At 40.2% G+C, this 20,234-nt stretch overlaps 1 protein-coding gene across 1 annotated transcript in view; it reads right to left on the bottom strand.

Annotated features, from left to right (window-relative positions):
* Nucleotides 1–1,901: 1,901 nt before the first annotated feature.
* Nucleotides 1,902–20,234, bottom strand: part of DARS1 (aspartyl-tRNA synthetase 1) — a 48,866-nt gene continuing 30,533 nt past the window's right edge. Inside the window, exons 8-16 of the mRNA XM_083580155.1 lie at nt 13,187–13,298; nt 11,576–11,710; nt 10,107–10,254; nt 7,880–8,026; nt 6,222–6,264; nt 5,805–5,885; nt 5,411–5,522; nt 4,399–4,470; nt 1,902–2,459 (exon numbers count right to left, since the gene is read on the bottom strand). Of these exons, the coding sequence (XP_083436281.1) occupies nt 2,368–2,459; nt 4,399–4,470; nt 5,411–5,522; nt 5,805–5,885; nt 6,222–6,264; nt 7,880–8,026; nt 10,107–10,254; nt 11,576–11,710; nt 13,187–13,298 (942 nt within the window). The 3' untranslated portion in view covers nt 1,902–2,367. The remainder of the gene's footprint in view (nt 2,460–4,398; nt 4,471–5,410; nt 5,523–5,804; nt 5,886–6,221; nt 6,265–7,879; nt 8,027–10,106; nt 10,255–11,575; nt 11,711–13,186; nt 13,299–20,234) is intronic.

Raw genomic sequence — 20,234 nt, 5'->3', positions numbered from 1 at the left:
GGCGGGAAGGTAAATGGCGTTTCCGTGTGCTGCTCTGGTTCGCCAGAAGCGGCTTAGTCATGCTGGCCACATGACCCGGAAGCTGTATGCCGGCTCCCTCGGCCACTAAAGCGAGATGAGCGCCGCAACCCCAGAGTCAGTCACGACTGGACCTAATGGTCAGGGGTCCCTTTACCTTTACTAGGAATGTTAACTAGGACCACTAAGACAAACAACATGTGGCAGCCATCCTTACAGTGGGCTAATCTATTCAGTAAAGGTGGAGTGAAGACCTTGATACAGGGATGTTATTTTTTGCAGTATCCCCCTTAATGGGTGTAATGTGCTCCAATTCATAGGTTGTCTACTGTCAGGGCACCAGGTACCAATGTTTAAGAACTACTGTCATCTGTGTGAGTTACTCAAACGGACATACTAAGCATAGCAATATGGAGCAAAGACATTTCCACACACATGGGATGAAGGCATAAGGGATGATCTGTGAGAAAACAAACAGAAATCTGCAATAAATTCATTTGTCCTAAAACATCATTTTCCAAACCTTTCAGCATGAATCAGTGAGCGACTCTCTTATTTATTAGGATGAAGCATCCAATAAAGCCTATTATCCAGAGATACTACTAGCTCTGCATGGGAAAAGGTAATTGAATTTGATCGATTCCAGTTGGATTAGCTGAACAAACAACTCTTTCTGGAACCAGATTTAACAGCAATAAAATTGTGGTAATAAGTAGTTATTTATAAGCCACTTAGCAAACAAATACAGCTGGGAACGTGCACACGCAGGCAAACCCATTTAAAAAAATGTTTCTGGGAACATGCCAGTGCTTAGTACTCAGAGCTGGCCCATTAGCTAAGCTGCCTAACCTGGTTTCTCAACTGGGTGACTTCATAGTCCTCATTTTCTGCACTTTCCATTTTTTGCCCAGACCTTTGTTTTGAGTGATAATCCTCAAAAAAAGGTATGAAACAAAATATCAGTGTGTCATTTGACCAAGTCTATTTAAGTGTCTGCAATTTGCACACAATGATTCCTGCATCAGGACCTTTAATTAATGGTAATGCCCCTGAAAATTAGGATACCATAATTCTGTATATACATTGGTACAACCCACCATCAAATCTCACATTGCAGCTTAATTGCTTGGAAACACTTAAAAATCTGGCCAGCAATTTAATAATAATAATAATAATAATAATAATAATAATAATAATAATTTTTAATATCTCACTCCTGAATAAATAAAAAAACACAGAACTGTAACTATTAGCTCTTTTAGTTGCAATTTCAAATCACAAGACCAAATTATTGTATTTTACAGCAGCATCAGTGTGCATGGCACTTTACAAGAGAGCAGGTTCCAGTCTTACAATCTCAGCAATCTCAGGTTCCAGGATTTACAATCTCAGAAAGTATGGGTAATGTCACTGAACTCTAGTTCCCACCGGCTTCAGCCACCAAGCCCAATGGTCAAATATTATAGGAGTTGTAGTTCAGCAACAGTGCCCCTGCCATGCTGTGGCCCTGAGGTTCCTCGCACCTGTTTTAAGCACATTCTCTTAAGGCTTACATACATGATCATCTCTTTTTATCCTCAATAGTCCTGTGAGATACAGAGGTTGAGAGGCAAGCCAGTTATTAAGGCTCCTAGCATAGTTCATTGTTCAGCAGGGATCAAGATAATAATAATAATTTATTATTTATACCCCGCCCATCTGGCTGGGCCTCCCCAGCCACTCTGGGCGGCTTCCATAAAAACCAAAAATACAGTAAAATATCACATAATTATGTGATAATTATGCCCTGCTTAAAATTATTTTCTAGTATTGAAGACCAAGACAGAACACTGACAAAAAAATACAGACAAATTCTGCAATGTAGAAAAAAAGAGACACACACAAAATAGTTAGGGAGTTTTATTGCAACCTGTATTTATAAGTATGTAAGATCAGAGTTCAGTATTTCCCATGTTAATTCTCAAAATAATCCGTTTCCAACTCACTATTTAGTCAATTTCTCTTACTACTGTTGATCAAATTCTACTCTGCTGCCATATTTTAAAAAAAACACAAATGTCCTCCCCTTATTACACAACTATGAATTTTTTAAAAATTCAAGTGTATAGAAAGCTGTAAAGTACAAGATGATAACAGTACCCTTAACTTCAAATATGTTTCATAAAAAGATTACGTTTTCTGCAACACGACCCAGATCTGTTAAAATGGTTGGCTTCATTATTAGTAATAAATTAGTGGAACATTTGTTATTGTGGCACTTTAGTAGGTTAGATGTACATCCGCTGCATACTGCATTTATGCTATATTGTTCAGAGCAGGGAGCAAACTTTCAAACTCGCTCTGGTCTCCTTAAGGCGTTAGACGTTTAGGATCACGAGGGAACATGGACGTTTGCCTGACATTGCTCAGTCCAAGGAACAGCATGGTGACTCTTTCCAACCCTGTAAAATTAAATCCAGTCTCATCAGCTAGAAGACCAAGTGGTGTATACATATACAGATATACATGAACCAACAGAGTGGTTCATGAGTCACGTCAAGCTTTGTACTCAATGTGCTCCTCTGCTGTACAGCCAGGAGGGGATAGAAAGTTTTCACTTTAGTTTTTAATTCAATGCAATTTAACAGGTCATCCAAACCCTAATCCGTGGTTAATTGAAACAAACCAACCCATGGCTGGAAGGCAGCTTGTTGGGTTTGGATGGAACACCAAGCTTGCAGTTCATCACAAACAGAAGCAAACACTGTTTGAGCTGCCACACTTGCTAAAAAGAATTTTGCTGGAGGGCATCACCACACCCCAAAGCCTCATATGCACAGCAGGCTGCCCCATTAGCTTCTGCTGAGAGAGCTCTCATCCCTTAAACACTACCACATGCTCATTAGATCTGCAGCACAAACCATTGCATCGTAGCAGGCTAAGCTCAAAACCCACTGTGTGGATCAGTGCTACAAATTCTTCAAAAGATGTAATTTCTATTTCTATTAATATTTAAAGCAGCCTTATGCAAAAAGTACCACCAATCTGAAAGCCTGATATCTGAAGTTGTTTGGTTTTTTAGTTTGGCAAAGGCGGGATCCAGCACTGTTTTTACCAAGAAAAGAATGCAGGAGGCACTTACAGGATATACTGATTAACCTTTCCCAGGCTCACGGATTCTTCTCCGTAAATCTACCCCTAGCTGTTTTGCCTTTAGCCTGGTTTCAGAGCTTGGCTGAGATAAAAAGAGGATAGGAAGCAGAGGTGAGGTAGGTTAATCCCACCTTCTCTTATTCTGCAAATGCTTCCCTGGTCGTCCCCTCAATCAGCAATATGAGGGAAAGGTGGGTTTGGGAAACCTGCATTTCCCTTCAAAATGTGAATGTCTGTGAGGCTGGTGGGGCTAGAGCCTGGAACAATTTTCCTTCTCAGCTGAAGCCACACCAGAACAGTTAGCAATGGAACGGTATCCCATTGCTTGCTGTATTTGAGTAGTGTAACATGGTTGTACAGTGGACGCTCAGGTTGCGAACATGATCCGTGCAGGAGGCACGTTTGTAACCCACAGCGTTCACAACCCGTGCATCTGCGCAAACTCGGGTCTCGATTCAGCACTTCTGCGCAAGCGCAAAGTGCAATTGAGTGCTTCTGCGCATGCGCCGAAACCAGGAAGTAACCGTTCTGGTACTTCCGGGTTCGGCACGGTGCACAACCTGAAATCGCGCAACCCAAAGCGTCTGTAACCCGAGGTATGACTGTACTATTTCGTGTTTGTCATGTGCTAATTACTGCCTGCAAAATTGTTCTTGTAAAATCAGCAAAGTTTTGCCATATAAAGCAAGTTGCATAACCTGTAAATGAAAAACTGTTAAATAAATTGCCAGCTTTGTACTTGGGGGAAAAAAATGTTCAAGTTTGGTCCAAATACAACCAGTGGAGGTGGGGGAGAATTAAATGAGTTTCGTCAAAACACACTGAGTATTCTAGACTTTATATCGTTACCTCTATTAACAGTAGGGATAAATCTCCATCAAATAAACAACTGCTTTCTTTCTTCATCATTCAATGCCCCACTAGTGGGAAGGGGGGCTGGGAAGGAAACACCACTGCTAACAAGCAGTAGGATTTTCTCCTTTGATTGTGGGCTTTTGAATCTTGTCCGATCATTTCCTTTGATAGTTGTCTTGCAAAAAGGAAAGCAAAGCTTAAAGCATGGATTGTTTTATAAATCTCAGAGATAAGAAGCTTAGGATGTTTCTCAAACATACACATCCCCGGTAAATCCAGGTTAGCTTTCCGAATTAAGCTCAAATGCTATGATCATCTTTGTTGTAAAACTGTCCTTCCATATGATGATAATCCAGGGCCAGAATACAATGAAAATAAAATAAGCTACGTTACCTATGCCACCACCAGCATGGGGAGGTGCACCAAAACGGAAGGAATCAATGTAAGACTTAATTTTCTCTAAATCTGTAAAAGAAATAGATTATTTTGCTTCACGTCCAATTCTCGTTAGCAGCACAGCAAAAGCACGCAGGATAAATAGAAAGAATACACATTAATCCAAAGTAGTTCAGTTTCTGGACAGCTCCCCCCCAACCGACCATTATTGTTTTGCACAAATCCAGTGTGCTTAGTAGCCAAAGCTGTGTTGATCCTGTTGTTGCTGTTTAAAAATTGACCAGAAGATATGAGCAGCAGCTCTGTTTAAGGGGTTACACCCCCACCCAAAAAAGTAAATCTACAGAACAGCAGGATATTGCTTTCGGCTTTAATATAGTACAGGGAAAGGCACCAGGTCCACTAGCCCCCAGGCCCACCTGTCCTTTCTGAAACTGACATCCTACCTGGGGACAATATTCTTTGATTTCCCTTCAGCAACTAACAGCTGCACGTTTACCAAATGATAAAATGATTACCCTGAAACACCTGCAGGTATCCAAATCCACTTTTGTGCATCCCCTGCATTTAGGTCCACCTGACAATTCAACATATTTGATGGTCCCCTGAGCTTTTGGATGGATGGAACTGAAATATAATTGTAGCGAGACTGACAAATATTGTACAGAATAGAAACTCGTGACCTGGGGGAAGTTCCCTGGAACAGGTACCCTTAGAAAAGTTGTTTGTGGCTGAAAACTTGTTGGACACATTTGTTATATGTTGCTAAGACACTTGGCTGTATTCAGACTAAGATCCTACACTTAGGGCCCATCAAAATCAACATAGTAAGTTAGATACCGCTTAATTTCAATGGGAAGTAACTTAAATTTGGATCTAACCATTATATTTATATACAAAGAATAAGGCTTCCGTTTCCTGCTCTAATCTCTCCTCTTCATATCCTTGTTGCATGCATTGATTTGAAAGTGAAAGACAGGAATATATATATATATATCTGAAATATTACCAATGCCATGATGCAAAGCTCTCTCAGTCAGCAGCTGAGGATCGTGAACTCGCTGAGCCCCAGACAAAATTTCTTCTCCCCTCATGAACATATCATAGGAGTTGGATGTTTTCTTTAAAAAAAGGTTGCATTTTAGTAACTAGCAGTTAAATGGTATGCAAAACTTGGCCGTTGTTAAGCACAGATAAAGCCTAGAACATTCACAGATCAGTTCAGATTATGAGATCCATACCTACTCAACACCTGACTTTAAACTTACTACATGAATATGGTATAACTGTGGGACAAACTCCAGGCTAGACCAGTTCCCTATTGACACCAGAAAGTGGCCTGCAATGTTCCATCATATTTCACAGCAATCAAAACACTGATAAGCATGCAACAATTTACTTACAGGATTTGCTGGATCTGGCATTGTGTAGAAAGGTCTTACAGCCAGAGGGTATTTGTCAAGAATATAGAAGTCTGTGTCATACTGCAAAAGACCAGGTATAAATAAAATTAAGATAAATTTTTTTTGAAGGAAAGAGGTTTTAAAAAACAACAACTAAATAATACATATCTCAAAATCTGAGGAGTTTCACAACACATGATTTTGCTAATCAGTTAATTCCAACAAGTTTAAAGAATTTAAATTTGATAGTATCACGCAGGTTCTAAGACAGCATATTAAAAACACTATAAAATTCTATATGAATGACCTGCTACAAATGTTAACAATTTCCTGTGTCAAGCATACCTGTTCAAACTTGTTCCAAAAATACACTTTACTGCTATATTAAGGATTCAAAGTAATTTTTAAAAGGTTTACCTTTTCCTTCACCAGTCGACCCAAGAGCTTTTCACTTGGTGTACTGAAAGCAAAGATTTTAAGGTTCAGGTTAAAGCAGCTTTTTTATAGTTTGTGTTTCTGAGTCTTTATGCACTGATCTTTGAAAAGCTGTACAAATCCCACAAATGAGAAAATACGTGTGTAGATCCACTCATGCCATTCAATTGTTTTAGGCCAACCCTGGATGAATGTGATACTGTATTATTGGTCATGGGAGCCAGACAAGCTCCAAATGTTGGATCAGGAGTGGCTGGTTTTATTGCTTACCACCCAAGCCTGCAGTGGGCTTTATTCCCTTCTGGTCTCTGCTTGGCCACATGACTAACAGGGACCAGACCAGACTCTGCAGTATGTTATGCAGAGGTGGCTATGCAGTCACTATTTGTATACTCCACTTCCATATATTGCATTCAAAGTAGTGCCTACACAATTAATTGTTTCGCTAAATGTGTCTGTGAGAACCAAGATTGGCACTGGTATAGTACACTTTGTTTCCTGCAGTGGAAAGTGCCCTCCTTGTATGCTTTCCATTCTCCAGTACACAACTGGCATCTTTAGGCACACTCCACCTAGGATCACTGGTTGCTAGCTTCAGGCAATTCAAAGCGCCACAGAGATTTTTTTTAAAAAATGAAACTACTATAATACTTATAGCAAAAAGGCCAACGCTACATGTTTTTCTTTTGCAGTAGGGTGATCGGGACATTTGTTTACTCCTGAAATATTGTGAGCCTAGAAAGAGACACATAACCATCTGGAGAAGCAGACAGAAAGTAAGCTGTCACTGCTTTACAGAATCGTGTGTCTTCATTATACAGAAACTATGTTAAGTCTAAGTAATATTTCCTAGGGAAGCTTATATGGAAATAAGACCCATTGACTCCAATGGGTGCATTTCTGAATAAGCATGCATACAACCAAACTCTTAGGATGTTCAAGCCTCTATAATGAACATAGTTCACAAACATGGAAGCCAGACTTCCTTATTTTGTGCAGAAGACAAATTTAATCAGAAGGCTTTCCATCATCTGTTGATTAACTGGACAGGTCAAATATTTGTTTTGGTAAATAATCACATCAACTTTTCTCCATTAAAGTAATTTTATGTTCCAGAATGAACTATTGTAATCCCAGGACCGAGGATTTTCAGTTTGTTTGCTTTTAAACAGACCACTGTTTACAGAAAGAAGAAGCTGTTACACTGCTCTGGGTGGTCTAGGATGAATTAAGGGACAAGAGAGAGACTTCAGGGCCACACAGATTTGGGTTGACCTGTTTGTAGACAGCTCCCGGCTATACTGCACCACCAGGTTTGTTCCCTCCACTTAAGAGCTTGGATTCTGGAACAGATGTTTTATACTACTTGGAATGGTGAGAAACCAACATTTAAGGTGCTCTTCACACATCACATTCTTAACAAGGAGATTTATTTTAATGGGGCGTCTCTCTATTTTGTACATGAGTGCATAATGGTGGCAATTCCTATAGCTGGAAAAGTGTGACAGGCTTGTGTTGGCATTCCAGCAAATGTATGAACTGTTTTCACAGCGACATGTAATCCAAATGTAGTCCCAAAATGGTTACATCTGCAATACCAATAGATATGGCACTAATCTTTCCCATCAACATGAGTGTACCTGAGATCATCTTCATCTCCCATCTCTACTCCAGCTTCCCGAAGCATGGCCAGAGCTTCTCGGTACTCCAGCCTCAACGTCGGCTCCAAGAACTTGAATGGTTCACATGGAAATTGTTTGCTCACAGTCTGGATCTCCGTTTGAAACCTTCACGTAAAAAAGATTGCCATTTTCAACAAAAGCAAAAACACAGAAGAGAAAAGGCACTACCCTTCTTCACCACAAGAGCTCACTCTGACACCATGCAACATTTATGATCTATGTTTTTCTGACTTCCTTCAACAGCAAAAAAGATTGGATGAAATGCGAGGAGATTTTCATCATCAGATCTCAGGGAGTAAGAAGGAGCACATGCAAGACCCTCAGGTATTATGGGCCTAAACTATGAAGGGCCCTAAAGGCAAGCATTGGCATTGAATTTAGCCTAGAAACAACCTGTAACCATGAATCTCATATAAAACAGGTTATAATGGAAAATCAATTTGGCTGCTGTATTCTGAACCAGTTGCTGTTTCCAGGCAGCCACACCCTGTCTTGAGGGCATTATGGTAGCCAACTGTAGGGGTTATCAGTAAATGTGCTACTGTATTCATATTGCTATTTTCCACAAAAAGCTGCAAAAAGTTGTTGCTGCTCCTGGCCTGGCCACACTTTCAAGCTGGGCATATAGAAGGGGACTGTGGTCCAAGAGAATTCTGAAGCTACAAGCCCAAGTATCCTCCAGAATGTTATGAAACTGTCCTGTATGAGGTGTGAGGCCAAAGTGGGAAACCATGCTAAGCCTTTGTAACAACAATACTAACTGTAACGTACATGGCTATGTGGCAGTCATGTACATACGAGAGCAGCCTTATGGCCTTACTAATCCATCCACAAAACCTGTGGGTTGCCCTTCGACACAGCCCAGGAAGCTGTTGTCGGGAGGAAGACAGCAAAAGGAAACAGTTCATGGCCTACAACCTAATCCTAAAGTGGGCCAAGTGGCTGTACATCATTCCCATGGCATATATATCCTTACCGTTCTGTAGTCTACAATAGGGAGAGAATGGCTTTCATGCCAAAGGGATCTGTTTGGCTTTTTCCCAGAAACCTGAACTCCACCAGCAAAATTCAAGTGTAAATAGTAGTTTAGAAAGAGGGCTCGATGCTTCCAGTTAAGGAATGAGTGCATCTTCGTCCAGGAATTTATTTTCAGGGCCAAAACTTGAGCACTCAGTTCTTTCACTCCAACCCATTCCTGCAAAACCGCCCCCCCCCCCCGGCCCCAATTATCTTTGTTTCAGCAGCCTAGCTTGGAAACAAAAGTTGCTGCTATTGTTACACAACTCAGAATCAAATATCAAATGTACTTCAGATATTCCAGAGATCTCCCAGTAGATCTATTCTCTGCCCACCCCTGGTCTAGAATGGGTTTGTGTATGAAAGAGCTGAGTGCTCAGTTTTGGCCCTGAAAACAGATTCCTGGACAAAGATGCACTTGTTCCTTAATTGTAAGCGTATTCTCTGCCCACCCCTGGTCTATAAAAAAAGAATATTAGGGGCCAAAAAGGATGATACGTATAGGTATGAGAAGAAATCTGAAAGGTAGTTCAGCAGGGCAAGAACAAGTATTCACAAGCTAAAGGACCACACAGCCCAGCACTCTGTATCCAACACTGACTAGTTTGATGCTCACAAACAGGGCAATGAATTGAGAGAGTCACCTATGTTGTTCAGCGGCATAACACCTATGAACACAGAGGCTCCTTCTTAGCTATTATAACCAAGAAAGGCCTATTCATGAATCTATTTAATCCTTTTAAGAAGTCATCAAGGCAATGAATTCCAGCAGTTCATACTGCATTAGAGAAACATGAAATGCTTTTATGCTCGTCTTTAACCTGCTGCCATTCTATTATTTCACTGACTTATGGTCCATCAGTAGAAAGAAAAAGAGATTTCTCTCTACTCATGTGGTTCCTCGTATGCAAGATCATGCTTGTGCCCTGCTAGCAGACTTCAGTATCAAAAACTGTACTTCTTGCAAGATAGAAAAAGCTGAGATTTGGTGTACAGATAGTCAAAAGTTATCCTGACTACAGATCCATCTGGCAACAGGGTACTTTTATGACTGTTGCCTGTAAGACATGATACAAACTCTCTTTCTCACATTAGCTTTGGCACTCCAGACAACATTAAACAGCCTCTCATTTTCTATGGTTTCTATAGCATGTAATTTACTTCTTACCTTTCTTGGAGTCCTTTGAATATCTGCACCATGGTGTCTGCGATCTCATCCACCACCTCATGATAATGGTAATTAAAGGCCATTTCAATATCCAGACCAACAAACTCTGTCAGGTGTCTATGAGTATTAGAGTCTTCTGCCCTAAACACTATACAAAGGGGGAGAACGTTTTAAATTACTTTAAGATCCCGAACAAATGGGTCTCAGTAGAGACTAGCTTCAGACAGACACTCTACCACCAAATTACTATTTTAAATAGACAGAACAATAGCTCTTATCTGAAACAGGACTCTAATCTCCTGCCAGAGAGACCCCTGTTAAACACCAAAATAGTCATTGTGGTAGTAAAATTTCTGCAAGTGACTCTGAATCCTGGCAAGGAGGTGCTGTTGGCTCCCCTGGGAGATAACAGTTCAACAACAGCTGTCCATGCTCTGAGTTGGGAGCTAAACCACTAGATCAGGACAAATACAGGGCTCTTTTTGTGACTTGAGAGTGCAGCTCCTATCTGAAAACCGCAGTCTGTGCTATTCCCAAACTTGTGAAGATTTAGAACAGTAACACACACCAGTGTGCATGTAGGTCCTTTGAACACCATCAAGAAACAATTTAAGCCAACAATGAAGTCAGTGAGACTTACAAATATTTTTGTATTATCTCAGAATATTTCCCCAGTTCATATATTACACAGGGTGGTATTTCTCCTGCCATGGAAAAGTAGCTTTTATCTCTATCTCCACCCACATTTTATATTATGGTACCTATGATCCAGGGTCTCTGTGTCAGCCAATACTTTGTGCAATTTCTCTCCATCAAAAAGAAATAGGAGGGGGCAGGAGCTAAAGTAGTGCAGCACTTGGTTCTTATATTCAAGAATATGTTTAGGGATATGAGGTGCACGGATTGCTCTACAATACAAAAATGAGTACAGTACTCCCCTGTAATTTATAGCTCAGGGAAGGGGAGAGGGAAGATAAGCACATGCTATCTATGATGATAAGCCAAACTGATATATTGTGAAAAACCAGAACATGAAAATATTTTGCACCGTCTAATTTAGGATGTATTGATTTTCAGCAAGCCCACATTAATAAAACCTCTAGGGGTGCCAAGCTTGTAGGCTTCTATTAAGTTCATCGAGAGATTAACCATTACAGTTGCAGTCATCTTTTTCTCTGCCAGGAAACAGCTGTATGATACTTCCAACATCCACTAGAGAACACCATTGCTCTGTTCACTGTTCTCACGTCAGCTGAAAATATTACATTTGTTCCGCCTGCAAACCCTGTCAAACTGCCATATGGATTAGCAGCCTTTGCATGAAACTTTTGTTTGGTTTGCAGATTAGAAAGGAAAAGGCCTCGCAATGCTCAGTACGTGCATAACCTGAACATTTAGTGCACGCTGGCTCCAGAGACATGACTGTTGCATTAGTAAGAAAGGGGAAAAAACAAAAGAGCTTTCCTCACCTGGCCCAATGCAGAAAACCTTGTCAAAGTCAGCACAGATACACATTTGCTTATAAAGCTGTGGGGACTGTGCAAGGTAGGCACTGCTTTTGAAGTAAGAAACAGTAAACACATTGGCACCACCTTCGCTGGCAGCTGAAAAATAAATGCATTTATCTATAAAGCAGGAGCAAACTTAAGTGATGTATTTTTCTTGATTCCTTCAATTATTGCATGCAACTGACAATTCAGCAAGTACACTTTCAGAGATGAAAATGGAATGTTTAAACACTTTCTCAGAAGACACCAGCCAGCGCCATTTTGCTGACTGAGGTAAATTACAAGATGGCACTTCCCCTACAACACTACCACCGCTCCACATATAGAAGCTGCCCGGCAAATGAATCTTACTTCGACACGGTCAATAGGATAGCATCAGACAGACCCAACGGCATTGTTCTAGGGAGGGTATACACAGCTCTAATGTCCAGCAAAGGTGAATGGCCTTAGAGTCCAGGAGGAATGGCTGTAGGGACTGCTGCCACCGCCCCAGCACCTGAAGCAACTGCCACACACTACCTAAAAATAGGGCTGGCCATAGTAATAATGCCTGACACATTTGGTATCACCTAGGTCTGTGTTGTTAGGGTCGACAGACCCAAGCCTTCTGCAATATGCTGGAATGAAGAGCAACCTTCCAAGCCCGATTCTCACCTTCTTTCCCTATCTATGGTGCTAAAATGGACTTAAAACCAAGACAAGCTAAAATGCCTGCTCCAGAAGAGGAGGAATGTGGCATGAGACATTCAGGTGGGGTTTTATAGGAGAAGGGAGGAACTGCAGTAAGAATGTTGCGTTGCAATCCATATTTTACTATTTCCATTCCTTTCCAGACTATGGATTTTGGCTTCACACAGCCAATGGCAGTGAGAGGGGGCAGGTGGGTGGCTTGTCTGTAGGTCCCAGTGGGCACATGAATTGGCTGTTGCCAGCCACTGCTGTAACTACGCAATATAGTTTGTTTTCTATGCTTGTTATATTGCCTTTGGTTGAAAGCAGCCTTGCATTTAAGCAGTAGCCTAGTAGCCACCGGTGACAAGGAGCTCTGTGTAGAGGAGTGAACAGGCTGGCAAAGGAGAAATGAAGCAGTATATCCACCCTGTGTCCAGCAAACAAAGGAAGAAAGGAACAGGAGAAGGCCCCCCCCCCCCCCGCAATATGAAGCAAATACATAAATGCAAAAATTAGCTGCTGTGGGAAAGATAGATCTCTCTGTCTCTCTTCTGCCAGCCCCAAGCAGCCTAGGAAGCCTTTCTGCAGGCCAGCTCATTTTTCTGGGCTTCAAGACTGGTTAAACAGATGTAGAAACCTACACAAAATGCTAAGGAATAAGCCTGTTTCTCTACCCTGAGATTACTGGAGAGTGCACCAACTTTTGTTTTTCCAAAGGATACAGCAGCATCTTTTTAAAAAAGAAAAGAAAAGAAAAGGTTTTAATGTGCAATTGATTACTTAAAAATCAGTGAATCCTCTATGGTTTGATAATATACTCCCCCCCCCCACCTGCACAATAGTGTACTGCCTCCAAAATTGCAAATTTATTTGAATCTATTACAAATAACCAGTACATACCAGAAATAATCTTTGGAGTCTGAATTTCCACAAACCCCTTGTGAATGAGTGTTTCTCGAAAAAGCTGGCAAATGCCAGACTGCAGGCGAAAGACAGCTTGGCTAGTGGAGGTCTGTTAAAGAGAAGATATTACACTAAGATTTCTAGCTTTATTTCACTTGCTGGACACAGTTTGAATTTTATCAGGACAACAGATTTCATTAAACAGTTCTCTCAAGAGAAATTTTTATTACCCAAAGGCCTGCAGAGGAAACTTTCTGATAGGTTTGCACAAAAAGAGCAAGCGAAGCTGCTAAAAATCTGTACCGACAGTTGAGACAAAGGGGTTGGTTAACTTTTATTCATCATATAGATATACAGGTAAGGCGTTTAGACAAAAGTTACAAAGGTACAACTGTCTTCTATAGAACGACATTATAGCATTCTGCTACCAATAGCTGAATCCGCTCTACAGTAGTCGTTGCACTCATCCATAATGAATATATAGAAGTAAAAATAATGCTTAATGTAAACTAGATGAAAAAACCAAATTGATAAAATATATTGAGAGAGGCTATACAAAGTCACCCACTCCCGTCACCCACACACAGCAAAGAAAAGTCAGCTCAATACAGAGTTGAAGGTAAAATCTAATGCAGTGATGGGTGTGTGTGTGGGGGGGAAACCTTCTGCCATTTCTCCCCTCCAATACAATAGTTCTTCTTCCAAAACAGAGACAAGCTTGATACTCCTCAGAGATTACAGAGATTGCTTGCTTGCAAAACAGTTAACATACCAGCATGCTATGCAAATCAAGAACCCTGAGGTTTATTGTGAAGAAAAAATAAAGAATAGTTAAAAGCAAACCCACAACTGCGTTGGCAACATACAGCTGCATGTGTCTATACAGTAATGGCATTTTTTTATCCTCCCCTTCCCCCACCATCCGTGCCTCCTAAATAAGGATGTGCGTCACTGTTCTGTTTACTGCAACTTTTTCAAGATGCCTACCTTTTCAGTTAGGTTGAGATGTGTGGTTTTTCACATGACATGACGCCAAGCCACAGATGTGCAGAAACGAATACAAATGTGATACATCTGTCAGGGTTTTTTGTTTTCAAATAAAGTTGCTTTTTCGTTTTTGTTTTAAACACAACGGACTGCATTTTTTAAACCAAAGCTTGCTTTCATTTCTTCACTGGAAAGTTACAGATTCTAGTTAATTAAAATAGTGCGAGAAAGTGGCTGGTGTACCATCTTTCTGGTTTGGTTTCCCACCCCCCTCTGTTTTGTTTTTAGCCACGTGAGATCTTAACCACAGTCACACTGCGTTCCTAAAGTAGAGGGATCAGCGCAACCTGACTTTGTTTTCAGCTGATTGGTGGAAATAAAGTCTGGCTTGAAGTGCAGAGGCTCATCTCTAACAAACATACAGGCTCATCTCTAACAAAGCTGTGCAAAGTACAGGAGGCATAGCTGCAAGGAAGCACAGCATGAGATGTGCTTTATGTGACGCACACACGACTGTGTTCTGCACAAACAAAACAAAAAGACTCGTAGAAGAGAGTGAAAACTAAGCAACCACCAGCGGCTTAGTCTCACCACAACCACCCCATAATATATTTAGCCTACATTTAAAAATATATACAAACGCTTGCACAACATGTTTGTTGGAGAGCACTTGATTTGCTGTCTTGCTAAATAATAAGAGCAATGGACTGAATATAGAGTTTGGCTTTTGGGTTCATTACAACAGCCTGAACGTATTATACAATCTGATGAGCTATTTTGTTAACTAGGCTAGTACAGTATATGATTAGTACAGTACAGTATAGTACAGTATATGGGGAAACCCAGCCAGATGGGCAGGGTATAAATAGTGAAATTATTATTATTATTATTATTATTATTATTATTATTATTATTATTATTATTACTAAGTGCTGCCAGATCTACACTGCATTTTAGTTTACCATCAAAAATAGTTCTGCTGTAAAAAAACCTAACCATTTTAAAAAAATTAACATCTTCACAAGCAACTAGGCTTTGGCAAATTTCTAGGGCTAAAAACAGAAGCAGATGCTTTCAATCTCTCTCTCTGCAGACCCGGTGGAGAAAAGCGAGGGGCACATGAGCCCTCACATTCTCATATCTCATTAAGCCATAGTTTGGCTCACTGTCACATGTGAACAAGACCAATGTCAACAGTATTAGGTTAGATGCATGAATGGTCTGTCCCTATATAAGGCCAAACCCAGAGAACTAACAGATTTCTGTCAATAAGCAGCATTTGGATGCTCTTTTATTTCTTCCTCCTTACTCGAAGTTTAAGGAAAGCAAATCATGTTAAATATATATTTTTAGGTGACTTCTAACAATGAGACCCCTAAATAGCAAATAACCTCTATTGACCAAACCCTGGCCAATGAATTCTAATCCAGGGGCTAAGTTTTAGTACAGCAGAGCTCTATCTTTAACTAGGAAAGAAAAGGAACCTTGAGTTACTATCTAATCCTCAAATTCAGCTGACATATCTAGCAAAGTAGCACAATGTGCTGCCACAGGCCCTAAAACTAAAATTCTTGATATGGGACCCTACAACAAAAGCTGTGGAAAAGCAATTTGATGGAGACAAATGATCACTGCTCAAGAAAATATACTGCAAGATCCCCAAGATTGTAAGTTGAACCTTAAGCAGGTTTTGACCTTGAAGTGAAGATGCAGATTAGGGAACAGACAATAAACAAAGGCTGAACTTGTTTCTGTTACCTAATTTATTACTGAGTAATTCCCAGATTAGATTAGATATGTAACCAAAACATTTACGTCAACTCAACTAGGGCAAATCCTTTTTGTTTGTTTGTTTCAAAGTGTCACAATGAAGCCTTAGATAATAATAAAAAAGAAGGGAACAATTTTGGTTCTCCCTTGTCGAAGGTGGCTAAAGTCTGAGTTTCATCTGCTAACAGAAGTCCACTTTAAAGAAATAGCATAGGAATCTCTGAATCACAGGCTACAAGACTCTGATATCAATTTGCCTTTTCATTCCATTGTCCACTACTTACGGCATGTCAGAAACTAGAAAATTTTCACTTCATTTCTTTCGTCTAGATACAGGAATCTCTTTAAGTTTACTGTTTCTTGGAATTACAAAGTCACTTTTTAAAATACGATTTATTTTTACTTGTGTTGACAGTGGCCAGTTATTCAGGCTGAAGCTCTACGATGTTTACTACAAGTGTTGAATTTGTATAAAATATACAATAGTAGCAAGCACATTAAAAATGAAACATATCAAATGTAATGCTCTTTTCTACCTGCAGAAGGATTCAAATCTTACTAGCTTGATGAGAACCATGCTTCCAAGTCACCTGGATCAGCTTATCTTAAACTTTCTAATTAGCTATAACAGGCATAGCCACCTATTTATGGACTTAAAGCCAAGTTTACATGGTATACTAATGTGCTTATGATTGCACAGAGACATCTATTTTTATTTTAAAATGTACTACATTCATATCCTACCTTCTCTCCATCTTTGGCCAGTCACTTGCTCTCAGGCTAACCTACCTCACACAGTTACTGTGTGGATAAAATGAAGGATAACTGTATACACCACATTGAGATCAGCCAGTGAGCTTCATGACTGAGTGAGGATGTCAACCACAGGTCCAGCACTCTATTCACTAAACCACACTGGGTCTAAAGTATTGTATTAAAGCACAGCAAATGTAGTGCAGCAGGCCAATGGGGATTTTGCCAGCCCCCCAACCCCAATCTGATAAATACAAGAGCCTCCATTCAACTTCCTCAGACAAAACACAGGATGCAGTCTCCGAAACCTTTCTAACAATTGGATTTAAGAGATCTGGCTATATGTATATACAACTGTGTTTATTGAATGCTTGCATAGAATTCAACCACTGCTGCTGCTGCAGCAACAACAGTAGACGCTGTCAATGTAAGCTATAAAAGATAACAAATACAAAGAAATCAGAAACAAAGTAAGGCCACCTAATTTATAAGTGTAGGCTCATGTCCAACTGAAAGGAGAGCTAACTGACTAACACAGCTGCTGCTGTTTTATTGAATGATTAAACTTCTGAGAAATTGGAATGTTACTTTAAAAAGCGGAGATGGGGGTGGGGAGATGCCTGGACCAGATGGAAGTGTTGAGGTCAAGAGTTTGACAGAAGATATGCCTTTTTGTCAGTAGAGGCAAATGTGAGGACAAATGAGGTGTCAACACTGGGAAATTAAACAAAAACCCATCTACAAAATTGCACATGTATCCATGTGTATTCCTATCAGTCCTCTAGAATCAATTGTCACAGCAGGACTTGGGGTTTTCATTTTAAATCTGAGTGATTTTATTGATATCATTCTGCAAAGCTTCTGTCAGTTACTCTGAATCTAAAGAAGAGAGCTAGACTGGATATGGGATTACATATAATTTCCATTTCAACCACCTGACTTTCAAACGAGGAAAACACGACACCAGGAAACCATATTTGACAAAAGTCATTCCTGTGCATTTACTCTTTCTTCCTCATGCAGTTAACTGACTCTGCAATCAAAGAAGTGTAAGGATTAACGGATTGAAGGGAGAAGGAGAAAACTTATCTTATTCTGAAAGTCTTAAATTCTTCCACAGTCTATGTACAGTAGTACAATAAGGAACTGGAGACTGTGCTAAAGCAATAAAGAATATCTTAAACACATTCCTGAAGTTTAAGCTTCAAAAACAAGTCTTAAATAATGTGCGAGACTCTAGTGTCAATGTTATATACTATTGCTCATAAAATGTGAAAATGAATATTGCTTTTGGGATGCCGGAGGCAATATTTTATCTTTCTGTTCACATACATCTCTGTTGTATGTGAACACACATATCCATGCGGAGACAAATGCTTTGTTTAAGCTTAAGGAAAAACACCACAACCTTCTTGTGCTGTCAGATTGTAGATACATGCATTAAGGCTAAACTCTTGCTCTCACCAAAGTGGTATGCCTGTGTCTTGGCTGTACCACTTAAGACAGCAGGAAGGGTGCTCTCCCATGATACAGCACTCTTAAATACCAAGATTTCCCTGCATGTAGACAACTAGGTCTACCTGCAGTCTGAAGTTGTACAGTCCAGACAAAGACATACCATCTCAGTAAGAACTAGGCCCACTTGAAAGAGGCATGCTTAAAAAGGGGGTGTGTGTTGCAAGTTAGGAGGCAATCCTGCAACACACCTGAACAATCTGAAGTTCAAAGTTGTGACAGGTATGAGCACTAACATCACACTGAAGGAACAGTGAGATGCACAGAGGAGCCACAATTAGGCCTGCTCAGCTTAACAACTGAGGGTGATGGGGTTACACATTTTTCCCATTCTCTCCTGTCCTCACTTCATTCCACCTACCCCTTTCTTGGTTTTTATTTGGACAGGATTCATTAGCTATTTTAAGACTGGGAATATCCTTCCCCACCTGCAAGATACAGAAGTATTTCTTTGCTATTTTCTTCTTCTCCCAGTTACATGTTTTATCTATATCTAACCATTCTGTTTACATTTCACTTTTCAGGTGGTCCGATCCCAATCCAACCCAAGTGAGGGATTGCTAAGGCTTAGTTGTGAGTCCTATTTTAAAACATTAGGGATCGGTCTAGAAATATGGGGATTTGTTTATTTCTTAGATCTACAGTCTGCTCCTTCTCCCAAAGGAGATGGGTCAATAACAGAATACAATTAAAACCAGGTCTACTTTTTTAAAAAAACCAACCTTCTTTTTAAAAGCTGAGAACAGCTTTAAAACAACAACCTATCACCCACTGCACAGCTAATAATGACACCAAATACTTTATGTACTGAAGCTTTTTCCAGGTCTTAATCTGAGTCAAAGCTTTAGGCCCAGTACCTAGAGATCTAGAATTCAAACCTGAAGTACCAAAGAGGTACAAAAGTACCTCTGGGGTTGTTCAGAATGCTCTCTGACTCTACACAGAGCAATGCTGCCTGCCTGCAAGGATATCTGAGAAGGGGCTTTCAAGATGATGTACATAATTTCAGCACAAACCTGGGCACAGTCACCTCTAATTTTATAAATTCAAGCAAGAAATGAAACGAGCAAAAGCCCCATGCCTGACAGAAGTCACTTAAAACAAAGGTATGTACAGCTGACTGGCAATGTGAGAAAATAAAATATCCCCTCCTGTGTCTATCTGGGATTGCTGCGGACATTCAAGCTTAGGCAGAAGTTTTCAACATTATGAGATCTAAAACTGAATAAGCAGCTTCCACTATGCTGAAGCCAGCAATCCACGCTGCCCAACTCATCTTCCAGTGGCCTTTCCCCAAAATTGTATTTCTTTCATTAAAAAGAGCTCAATGCTTCTTAAGAACACAGATATTTGAGGGGAGCAATGAAGCAGAACCACCAGCATCAGCAGGTTTTCCCCCCTCCTATATTTCTTCACAGAATGCACACAATGATTTTTAAGAGAGATGACACTTCCAGAAATATCAAGAGCAATCATGGATAAGGTTGCTCTGACAGGTGGTTTAAGATGCATTTTTATCCTAACATATATACTTTTGCAGCAGAAAGAGCTACAGCCTACAAATGTTCCATTTATTTGGCACTGGATGCTTGGGCTCATTATTTGTGGGCAGGCAAATTACTTCAAGCTGCAGCCTTTACTTATGACCCTGATGATGGTATTGCTAATGGAATCAGAGGTGGACTGAGAAAGTTAGGTTGATCCTGCTACACAAACACAGGAAGACAACAACTCTGGGGCAATTATTTGTACTAATAGTTTTCCATACACTATTTAATGTGCAAACAACGGCAGAAGTCGCCCTGTCCCTTACTGCATTACAATGTGGAGTGGATTCAAACATGGTGGTTGATCAAATTTACATGGCCAGCCAGCTGTTTTCCTAGTTTCTAACCATGTAGTACGATAACCATTATTATGTGCAGGATCATGCACTTTAGACTAAAAACTAATGATAATTATTCATGAAGAAAAGAGGGTTCTGCAACAGTATCCATATAAACACTCTCTCTCTCTCTCT

This window comes from Podarcis filfolensis (assembly GCF_964270895.1).
Source record: "Podarcis filfolensis genome assembly, chromosome: 1".
NCBI classification, from domain to species: Eukaryota; Metazoa; Chordata; class Lepidosauria; order Squamata; family Lacertidae; genus Podarcis; species Podarcis filfolensis.
The sequence above is the reverse complement of the archived record's forward strand: the minus strand, read 5'-3'. Positions and strand labels throughout refer to the sequence as shown.